The following is a 12,078-nucleotide window of genomic DNA, read 5'->3' on the forward strand; positions in this document are numbered from 1 at the left end:
GTGTTAGTCATAGCTCGGGTATAGAGAAAGATCAACTTAATGCAAGGTAAGTCCATTCAAGTCTGAAAGCAGCAGGGAAGAAGCTGTTCTTGAGTCGGTTGGTACATGACCTCAGTCTTTTGTATCTTTTTCCTGAAGGAAGAAGGTTGAAGAGAGAATGTCTGGGGTGCGTGGGGTCCTTAATTATGCTGGCTGCTTTGCCGAGGCAGCGGGAAGCGTAGACAGAGTCAATGGATGGGAGGCTGGTTAAAAATATAAATGTTCTTATTAATCTTGCATCTCCTAAAGAAAATGCAACTAGTACAAATATCTAAATCTCAGGCAATCTCATTAGAAATTTAAAATTCATTGTTATGGGACATGAGCATCGCTGGCTGGGCTAGCATCTATTGTCCGGGCCAGTATTAATTGTCCATCTCTAATTGCCCTCCGTTTCAGAGGGCATTTCAGAGTCAACAACATTGCTGTAAATCAGACCAAGTAAAGAATGTCAAATTTCCTTCCCTAAAGGACATTAATCAATCAGAAGGGTTTTTCCAACAATTGGCAATGGCTTCATGGTCATCATTAGACTTTTAATTCCAGATTTTTTAATTGAATTCAAATTTCACTATCTGCCGCAGCGAGATTTGAACCCGGGTCCCCAGATCTTGTTTTGGGTCCCTGGATTACTAATCATGTGACAATACCACAATGCCATTGTCTCTCCAATTTAATATTGCTGTCAGCACTTCTGCTGGCATAGCTTTATTTGGTGCACACTTTTAATTGCTTCCAATAGTGCTTAGTTTAACATGAAGATGTGGCATGGAGTTATTTTATTATTGCATTCTATTTGAATATATTTAGGAATAGAGCAATTTTTATTTCATGACTTGGGATAGTCTAGCCATACTGCATTAAATACTCTCATACAAGTACAGCTCATTAAATAAATCCAATAGACTCAGTGTTATCGCGCCCATAATAATTTATATTTTTAATTTCTTCCAAGCATGTTGACAGCGTACAGAAATATATTCAACACAATGTATACCTGCATTTAGCAACATGACCCAGTCTACCAATCCAGAAGGTGGAAAGGATGGCTGTTTAAACCCATCAAGTAGAGCAAACTTCAAGTCAACGTTACGTGTAGTACTGGTCTCCAGCATCTGGTGTAGCTTATATTAACTATATTTGAATCAGTGCACTTTGGTAATTTCATACGAGCAACAAATCCAATATGCGAGACAAGTACACAAATTCATTTTTTGTTTTGTTGGAGACAAAATGCAGAACTACCGTTTTGTAGCCATATTCACAATCCCAAATTTCTTGTTATTTGCCGCTTGAATTATCTGAGTCTCCTTCTTTGAATTTCCACAGTTCCAATGAAATTCAACTCTCGTCCTCTTTTTAAGCAGGTACTTTCAGTCCTCTGGCTCTCTGACCTTAATCGCGATGTCCATCATCCCACGAGCAATGTGGGTTAAATTTACATTGTGTTTTTGGATATAGATTGGGAGTAAAATAGTTGGTTTGTGTTTGGAGTAGTGACTGTGTTAACCTACATTTTCTTCTTAACAGCTTGCTGGGATAGTGGGCACTACTTTTCTCCTATAAGGTTTCCTTTCAAACTACCTATATTTGACTTCAAGAATAAAATTAAAGTTATTCATAATATATCTTTGTTCTTCCCTTTGTTTTTTAATCTTCAGCTGTAACATTTTCCAGTTCTCATGAAGTGACTATGCTAGAGACATTCACTTGACCACCTGAATGTTTGAAGCATGAAATTACATACATTCCACCCCCTCATTGTCCTTGAAGTGATCATGAGTCTTTTGAAGCACTGTAGTCAATGTGGTGTCGGTATATCCATCCACAGAGCTCAAAGAGAGAGTGTTTTCTAGAATTTTAACCCAACACCAGTGAAAGAATTGCAATGTCCAAGTTCCAAGTCAGATTGGTTTATTACTCAGAGGGAAACCTGCAGGTGGCGGCATTCCCATGCTTTTGATCTCGACCTTAAAAAGTTTAGTTTATTTATTAGTCACAAGTAGGCTTACATTAACACTGCAATGAAGTTACTGTGAAATTCCCAATCTTCTAGGTAGTACAGGTTGCACGTGTAGAAGGTGCTTGGTAAGTTGCTGCAGTGCATCTTGTATAGTGCTGCCAGTGTGCTGGTGTTGGAGGGAGTGATTGTTTAAGGTGGCGAATAGGGTGCCAATCAAGTGGGCTCTTTCGTCCTGGATCTCTTGTTGGTGCTGTTCTCAACCAGGCAAGTATTCCACCACACTCCTGGCTCGTACCTTGTAAATGGTGGATAGGCTTTGGCGAAGTCAAGTTTCTTGCTCCAGTATTCCTAGCCTCTGACCTGCTGGGTCTGGTCCAGTTCAGCTTATGGTCAGTGGTAACCCCAGAATGTTGGTGGTAGGGCATTCAGCAATGAATGCCATTGAATGTCAAGGGTAGATGGTCAAATTACTTTGAAGATGGTCACTGTCTGGCACTTGCCACTTATACCTGAATGTTGTCCTGGTCTTGCTGCATGTATGCAGACTGCTTCAGTATAAGCATTTTAAAAATGCTATTGCACACTGCATTCATCAGCAAATATCCCCACTTCTGACTTTATGATGGAATGTCATTAATGAAGCAGCTGAAGATGGTTGGGTCAGGGCAATGTGCTGGGGCTGAGATGATTGGTCTAATCACATCAAATCTTCCTTTGTTAAATGACTCCACCTAGTGGAGAGTTTACTCCTCATTCGCATCGACTTTAATTTTGCTGGGGCTCTACAATGCCACACGTCATCAAAAGCTGCCTTGACGGCAAGGGCAGTCACTCACACTTCACATTTGAAATTCAACATGTTTGATCGACCATCTTTGGGCAAGGCTGTAAAGAGGTCTGAAGTCTGGTGGCTTTTGCAGTTCACAAACTGAGCATTGATATTGGCGAGTAAATGCTACTTAGCACCGTCAATAACACTTTCCAGCACTTTGCTGATGACAGAGCCCGATGGGGCAGCAATTGGCTAGATTGGATTTATTCTGCTTTTTGCGGACAGAACGTACTTGGGCAATTTTCCCTTTTCTTCAGCTGTATGCCAACATTGCTGCAATAGAACAGCTTGCTCGGGACGTGGCTAGCCTTGGAGCACAAGTCTTCAGTTATACAGCCAACATGATTGTCAGAGCCTATAACCTCGGCTGTACAGAGCCTTATATGTCCTTTTACAGCAGTCACTACAAGCAATCCAGGATTTTCACATTTATTCCAAACTTACTTCACAAGAAATAAATTAAGCACATAAATCTTAAGATTAAAAAATATGCTTGCTTGATGCCAGAATTAGTCCAAAGAAAGCAACTCTAAACTTATGTGAATACATCTCTCCACCCCCCCCCCCCCCCCCCCGATAGTTGCTTTCAGACTAAATAATCCACATACGTCTTGGTAATGCACCAACCATATACAAATAACAAGAAAATATTGCATCAACTTCAGCACAATACTTAAAATCAGCAATAAAAATTTATTGAAAGGCCATTAAAATGAGGATTTTAAAGCGACACGAATCACAATATAGTAAGGATTAACAAGGACTAAAACATAATAAAAAATGTGGACTAAAACAAAATAAACAGATAAATAATTTCCGACTCAAATTCAGCTATGAAGACATGATGGTAACATGGTTTACATTTGGCTTAGGATTCAAAATATGGCAGTGACCAGCATTCAGATAGTGTTCCTTCACAGAGATGCAGGTACCAACTACTGATAGTCTTCAAAATTTGTGGGAGATGACCAGATAATCTCCTGTGATTCAAGCTGCACACTTGTGGGAAGGGGAGAGAGTGGAAAACACTAAAAATCAGTACTTTAAAAATGTTTATAATACTGAAAAACATAGTTCAAAGGATCAGCATAAAAACAAACAAAAACAGGCTTGTGGTGCACAACACAAGTTTCGCAATAAAGTCAACAAAGTTCAGACTGGGTTGTTGAGTTTGGTATAGTCCAGTTTTCTAGACACTCTGTTGAGAGAAAATAAAAATGTCATTTTCCGCACTAATTACAATATTCCAGCTAGTAATTGTTTCTTCCATCATAGAATCATTCAGCGCCGAAGAGGCCCATCGGCCCATCAAATCCACACCAACATATTCTACTCTTAATCAATTTTAAAAAGTATTAAAATCTCATTTTATTAACAGATTTATTCAAATTATTGGAGAACTTACAATTGCCTCAGTTTTGTACTGAGTATATTGTATTAGATCTAAGCACAAACCAGATAATATGAAATTAATTGCATGCACTATAGTTCAGAATGCTGCTCCCCATTTCATAATTCAAATAGGTGGAAAGGAATGGAAAAAATATTTTACTTATGAAATTCTTGCCCGCAGTATTTTAAAGCCACAATGCCTACTTTACATCTTCACATTCAGTATATATTCCTCAGAAGATCAACACAAATTGTGCAGGTTCTTTACTGAAGTTCAGCTTGGAAATGCATAGCTGAGAAACTTAATGAATAGAATTTTGAACTACAAGTGTACAATTAATAGCTACTCCATGAAGGGAGCAAATGAACAAAGGCAATGAGATGGAACCAGTTAATGAGGGAGAGATACTTTTGTTCAAAAATTTAGCATCTGGTGGCAAAATGAAGTTTTCGTAATAACAATGTAAAAAAATGAACACCCAGTGATGCTGCACACTCTAAAACATAGAACTACAAGACCATTTTTTTCAGAATCAAAATACTGAAGACCTATATAATAGGGTTATTTAATAGTTTAATTGAACAATAAACTAAATACTTCACCACATACCTGTTCCGAAATCTCGGTGATAAACATAAACTCTCAGTATTTCCTGAACTATTTATGACGGGCAAAAGAGTTCCTAAAAATAAGAAAATTAGACTTAATATTGCCCAATTTCCATCTGACAAAACTGCAGAAAAATAAAATTTAACCAACAGGATTTATTTTACCACAGCAGAACTATGAATATGGAATACCATGAAGGGTGGTCTTCACCTCAAACAATGTGATCTTCAGAAAAATCTGGCTGTTATTTTTAAGATCGATATGGGATTGCACGTACCATTAAGTCTAATAAAGCTTTTCCACGCCAAAAATAATTCAAGATGGCGCTGGAGCGAGGTGATTTCTTGCAAGCTGTGCCCAGCATAGCTTTAAATTCTATCTTTTACTCTTGTTCTATACTTCTAAAACTTCATTCCAACTTTTTTAAACTCTCTAACAATGCTTTAATTCAATATAACAATGCTTTAATTCAATATTATACTGAATTGGCGATCCTTAGGACCCTGGAGACACCCGATCAGACTGATCTGAAATTGACTCAGACTAGCCGCCCAGGTGTGAGCAGTAGCTGGTGCTGCAGTCCCAGAGGTGGGGATTACACCACACCAGCTTTCAGAGACCAGGAAAACGCTCGAGAAGCCTGGGCCTACACTCGGAAGACTCCTAGAGCCCAGGAAAACGCCATGGGAGCTGAGACCTTCATTCCGCTGGTCTCCAACGACCAGACCTCCATCCGAGGCTGGAGCCCTCCCCCGCCTGCCCCCAACCTCTTTGACCCAGAGAGCTGTGATCTCCTGCAGGCTCCAAGCACTCTCTTCACTCCCCCCTTCTACAGTCGCCCCACCTTGCTAAAAATTAATTCCTACAGCCTAACAATCACTAACACTGCTCTTTTAAATTTACTTGCAGGTCTAGAGATCCTCCGACCTCAGAAGGAAAACCCTGACCTGGCAGTGACCCAGCGGACCCCAACACACGGACCCAACCACCGGCTCATCTGCGACCGTGACCCCAGGGACTTCATCTACTTACCAGCCTTTGACCCATCCATGCCAGAGCGTGGTCTGGATATCCACCAACTGGCGAAGCCAAACCGCAGCCCAACAGCAACCCGGAACACCCGACCGTGCAGACCCATCTACCGACACAGGAATCGCAAGCGAGCCAACAAATCCTCCACCCACACACAACCAGAGCGAAGAACCTCATTGGACACAACTATACCCTTAACACTGCAAACTACTCTCACTGTCTCCCAAGCTTGAAAAGAAGCAGACACTCCAGGAAGCGTGGAAAACGTGCAGGCCTGCAGGGAAGAGTGAAACAACGCTGTCCCAAGGCTTCCCTCCCCAGCTTACTGCTTGCAAATGTCCAATCTCTGGAAAACAAACTAGACGAACTTAGAGCCAGACTCGCTTTCCAAAGAGAACTGAGGGACTGCTGTGTACTTTTCACGGAGACATGGCTCACTCCTGCTTCACCGGACTGCGCCCTACAACCAGAGGGCTTCTCAATCCATCGAATGGACCGTACAACAGCCTCAGGCAAGGCTAGGGGAGGTAGGGTCTGTTTCCTAATAAACCCCTCATGATGCATAGACATAGCAACACTAACAAGTTTCTGCTCCCCAGACCTAGAATACCTGACGCGTCATGGTGGCACAGTGGTTAGCACTGCTGCCTCACAGCGCCAGAGACCCGGGTTCGATTCCCAGCTTGGGTCACTGTCTGTGTGAAGTTTGCACGTTCTCTCTGTGTCTGCGTGGGTTTCGTCCGGGTGCTTTGGTTTCCTCCCACATTCTGAACAACATGCTGGTTAGGTGTATTGACCTAAACAGGTGCCGGACTGTGGCGATAGGGGAATTTCACAGTAACTTCATTACTTGTTACTAATAAATAAACTTAAAAAAGCTGAAATGCTGCGCTACTGCCTTCCGCGGGAATTCATCTCCATTATCCTGACGGCAGTTTACATCCCATCCCATGCGGATGTGAATATCACGCTGGATGAAATATACTCAACTATGAATAGCCTCGAGACGAAACATCCTGAGGCCTTGTTCATCATGGCCCGGGACTTCAATCAGGCCAAGCTCAAGAGCGTACTACCAACTTACCACCAACACGTCTCCTGTTCCACCAGAGACCCAACATCCCAGACCACTGCTACACAAATATCAAACCTGCCTACCGCTCTATCGCCCACCCACACTTTGGCAAATCAGACCACAAGGCTGTGCTCCGGTAGCCCGGGAGGCTGGAATTGATTCGTGCCATGATTAGCCTTTCGAAGCATTTCATAATGATGGATGTCAGAGCCACCGGATGATAGTCATTGAGGCACGCTGCTTACAAGCAAAAACTGAAGCAGGAGAATCCGTCCAAGAAAGTTGTGCAATTTTGGTCCGAGAATCGGATAATCTCCTACGGGACTGCTTGGAGTCAGTGGACTGGTCAGTATTTAAAAACTCTGCGACCAGACTGAATGAGTACACCACTACAGTAGCTGACTTCATTAATAAACGTGTAGAAGACTGTGTGCCAAAGAAGCAAATCCGCGTGTTCCCCAATCGGAAACCATGGATGAACAGGGATATCCACTGTTTGCTGAAGTCCAGGTCTGAGGCATTCAAGTCAGGTGACCCTGACCTATACAAGAAAGCCAGATATAATCTAAGGGGATCCAAAAATGCCAAAAGACAGTACCAGACCAAGCTAGAATCCCAGGCTAACCATACAGACCCCCGCCGACTATGGCAAGGTCTGCAAGACATAACAGGCTACAAGATGACCTCTTTTTAGGGCAAACCAAATAAACAAACTCAGATTAAGTCAGGACAAAGCAAAAGGGGCAGCTCCCCAAAAGGAGGGGGGAACAGCCGGAACAAAAATCAAAGTAAAATCGCCGGTTCCAACGCACCTCTCCCTGATGAGCCCAATGCATTCTATGCCCGTTTTGAGCAAGAGGTCAGCGAGAGCATACCCTCCACCCTGGATGAACCTGTATCTGGGGTCACCATTGCAGATGTTGGAGTAGCTTTCTCGAAGGTCAACCCACGGAAAGCGACTGGCCCAGATGAGCACTCAGATTCTGCACAGATCAGCTGGTGGGGGTATTCGCAGACATCTTCAACCTCTCTTTACAACAATCCAAGGTCCCTATCTGCTTTAAGACGACAGCCATCATCCTGGTACCTAAGAAAAACCAAGCAGCGTGCCTCAATGACTATCATCCGGTGGCTCTGACATCCATCATTATGAAATGCTTCGAAATGCTAATCATGGCACGAATCAATTCCAGCCTCCCGGGCTACCTGGATCCGCTACAGTTTGCCTATTGCTTCAACAGGTCCACAGCAGACGCCATCGCCCGAGCCCTGCACTCAACCCTGAAACACCTAGATAACAAAGACACATATTTCAGACTCCTATTTATTGACTACAGCTCAGCCTTCAACACCATTATTGCCATGAAACACATCTCCAAACTCCGTGGCCTGGTCTTCGGCTCCTCCCTGTGACTGGATCCTGAACTTCTTAACTCACAGACCACAATCAGTAAGGATAGGCAACAACACCTCCTCCGCGATCATCTTCAACACCGGTGCCCCACAAGGCTGTGTTCTCAGCCCCCCACTATACTCCTTATACACCTTTGACTGTGGCCAAAATTCCCTCCAATTCGATTTTCAAGTTTGCTGACACCACCACCGCAGTGGGACAGGCAACAAAGAACAAAGAAAATTACAGCACAGGAACAGGCCCTTCGGCCCTCCAAGCCTGCACCGACCATGCTGCCCGACTTAACTAAAATCCCCTACCCTTCCAGGGACCATATCCCTCTATTCCCATCCCATTCATGTACTTGTCAAGACGCCCCTTAAAAGTCACTACTGTATCCGCTTCCACTACCTCCACCGGCAACGAGTTCCAGGCATCCACCACCCTCTGTGTAAAAAATCTGCCTTGTACATCTCCTTTAAACCTTGCCCCTCGCACCTTAAACCTATGCCCCCTAGTAATTGACTCTTCCACCCTGGGAAAAAGCTTCTGACTATCTACTCTGTCCATGCCTCTCAATCTTGTAGACTTCTATCAGGTCTCCCCTCAACTTCCGTCGCTCCAGTGAGAACAAACTAAGTTTCTCCAACCTCTCCTCATAGTTAATGCCCTCCATACCAGGCAACACCCTGGTAAATCTTTTCTGTACCCTCTCCAAAGCCTCTACATCCTTCTGGTAGTGTGGCGACCAGAATTGAACACAGATCTCAAACAATGACGAGACAGAGTACAGGAATGAGATAGAGAATCTGCTGAACTGGGGCGGCGACAATAATCTCTCCCTCAATGTCAACAAAATGAAGGAGCTTGTCATCAACTTCAGGAAGCATAGAGGAGAGCATGTCCCATGTCTACATCAATGGGGACGAAGTAGAAAGGGTCAAGAGCTTCAAGTTTTTAGGTGTCCAGATGACCAACAACCTGTCCTGATCCCCCCCCCCCCCACGCCAACACTATAGTGAAGAAAGCCCACCAACGCCTCTACTTTCTCAGAAGACTAAGGAAATCTGGCATGTCTGCTACGACTCTCAGCAAGTTTTACAGATGTACCATACAAAGCATTCTTTCTGGTTGTATCACAGTTTGGTATGGCTCCTGCTCTGCCCAAGACTGCAAGAAACTACAAAAGGTCGTGAATGTAGCCCAATCCATCATGCAAACGAGCCTCCCATCTGTTGACTCTGTCTACACTTCCCGCTGCCTCAGCAAAGCAATCAGCATAATTAATGACCGTACGCACCCCGGACATTCTCTCTTCCACCTTCTTCCATTGGGAAAAAGATACAAAAGTCTGAGGTTACGTACCAACCAACTCAAGAACAGCTTCTTCCCTGCTGTCAGACTTTTGAATGGAACTACCGCGTACTAAGTTGATCTTTCTCTACACCCTAGCTGTGACTGCAACACTATCTTCTGCACTCTCTCCTTTCCTTCTTTATGAACGGTATGTTTTGCCTGTATAGCACACAAGAAACAATACTTTTCACTGTATACTAATACATGTGACAATAACAAATCAAATCAAAGCTGTTTCCGCTTCATGGAACTATATTTTCAATGCAAAATTTCTGAAATATTGAGTCACCATCTGTTTTCAAACATCCGCAACTAAGGGTTCAAAGAAGTGCAAAGCAATTCCATTAGGTGGGCTGTAACTAACAAACAGCTAGGGGATATATTTTAATACATACCACAACTGGAGTACAATCTCGCATTATCTTCCCATTTAATATATGGGTCCAAAGTAATATTCTGTAAAGATTTAAGGAAAAGATTATAAACAGAAGTCAAAATGGGCTGAATTGCATTAAATATCGCCAATGTTATAAGCATTATAGTTGGGAACATTCATAAAATAGACAGGTGGTGGGCCATTTGGCCCACTGAGTACGCGGTGTTTCATTTGAAGTGTACTCCAGTTAGTCCCGCTGTAGAAAAGGTTAAGTTTGACATTTAGTAGTAATCCAAATAATCAAAGTATATTAATCCAATATATGATGCAGAATTGTGGGCCATTAGCATCTTACTCACATTTAATAAGTGAGAGAAATCACATGGCCCCAAGCCAATGATGCAAGATGGATTGAACAGTTTTGGTCTGAGACCATCAACCTCCCTACTAATTAAATTTATCAATGTATATTCCCTATATTCAAAAGCCTATTGTGCAAAGAACTGGTGTTAAAACATTCAGCCTTATGCCTTAAAGTAATGCAGTTTAACTTGTGATGTAAAAGAAGCAGCTACTTTCCTTTACATTCGATTCTATAAGTTTAGAAACAAGTTCTGTAATTAGCCTTTGTAGCTACGTAGTTTTCATTACTTTTATTATTTAGGAATGTGGCGTGTTATATTTTTAAACGAATCTTGCTGCCTTAACTTTAGCACACCGATCACTTTTAAGCACCAATTTTATATGCATTTTATATAAACTGTAATTTCAATAAGGCTATGCATTACTCTGTATTTTTAATTAACTTATACAAAGCATGGTAGATGCAACAAAAACATGCAATGACAAAAGAGTCCTTTCAACCAAAACATACTGATAGTATCTGTTTTAATGAGAGTTATACAGGACATGAAATACTGATATCTTTAGATAAAGTAGACACATGGGCTGATGAGTTTGGTGTTCAGATGTCACAGGTTCTCCTATCGTAAATAAAAAGACATCAAACCTATCCTAAGGCCCTAATTATCTTGGAAGAAAATTGTAATATTTAATGAAATGACAAGAAAGGCTATAATGAGAGGGAAGGTCCCATGAGTAATTGACACCCAGAGGGCCAGTCAGGAATCAACAAGAAGTGATATCAGTAGATGACCATCCCCTTTCAGAGACCAATCGATTATATGCCATTTAACCAATTAGGGACTGATTAAGTGCTGTTTGGTAGGATACTACTGATCATGCATAGAGGTAGTTGCTAGCAAGGGTTAATAAGCAACAACTTGCAGTGGGGAGATATGCACAACACATGGGGGGGGTGGGGGGTGATGATTCTCCCACCGTGGTGCTAATTATTTTAGCTCAGCAGGCCGGGAGATTTATACGTTGTCGTATTAGCACGATCCGCGTTGGACATCCGGCTCCGAGCATATCTCCCAGCGCTGGATTTGTGACACCATCATCTCCGCGCTGGAAATAGGCGCGGAGCTGCATTATATATACAGCCCTTCATTTGCATTGGTTTTAAATGACATTAGCAGGCCTGAGGTCTCCGGGTCTGCTAGCCTCCATCCTCCATTCCCCCCCCCAACCACCACACCTGGAGTATTGCACTCCAGTGGGGATTACTATAGCTCCCCACTTGCGGGCCTGGGCATGTTTGGGGGGCAGCAATTGAGCTGGCCAGCAATCGGGAGGCTGGCAGACAGGGGTCATTATGCATGCACCAATCTCGGCACTGACAGATCTACACGTGTGCAATGGCCCACTCAGCACTATGCTGCCGGCCTCTCCAGTGGGAATAGGCACCGCCCACTGAATTTTTACATGATTCACGCTGGTGCACTCTGCAATGCACAGTGTGTGGAAGATTCTTCTCTAAACTCCCACTGAAAAAACCAGTATGATTTACTCCAGTTTTCACATGAATTCGACACTTAGCATTTTTTTGGGAGAATCGCCCCCATGAAGTAAGATGGACTTCACTTAACAGACAAGAGAGCACTGCAA

The 12,078-nt window shown here is 42.9% G+C and overlaps 1 protein-coding gene across 2 annotated transcripts in view; it reads right to left on the bottom strand.

Moving 5' to 3' along the window:
• Positions 1-956: 956 nt before the first annotated feature.
• The window catches only part of LOC144506195 (uncharacterized), a 33,710-nt gene continuing 22,588 nt past the window's right edge, over positions 957-12,078 (bottom strand). For both annotated transcript variants that reach the window (XM_078232051.1, XM_078232052.1), the window contains exons 9-11: positions 10,088-10,148; positions 4,837-4,909; positions 957-4,032 (exon numbers count right to left, since the gene is read on the bottom strand). In XM_078232051.1, coding sequence (XP_078088177.1) covers positions 3,987-4,032; positions 4,837-4,909; positions 10,088-10,148 — 180 coding nt within the window. In that variant the 3' untranslated portion in view covers positions 957-3,986. The remainder of the gene's footprint in view (positions 4,033-4,836; positions 4,910-10,087; positions 10,149-12,078) is intronic.

The sequence above is a fragment of the Mustelus asterias genome, chromosome 17 (genome assembly GCF_964213995.1).
Source record: "Mustelus asterias chromosome 17, sMusAst1.hap1.1, whole genome shotgun sequence".
Lineage (NCBI taxonomy): Eukaryota > Metazoa > Chordata > Chondrichthyes > Carcharhiniformes > Triakidae > Mustelus > Mustelus asterias.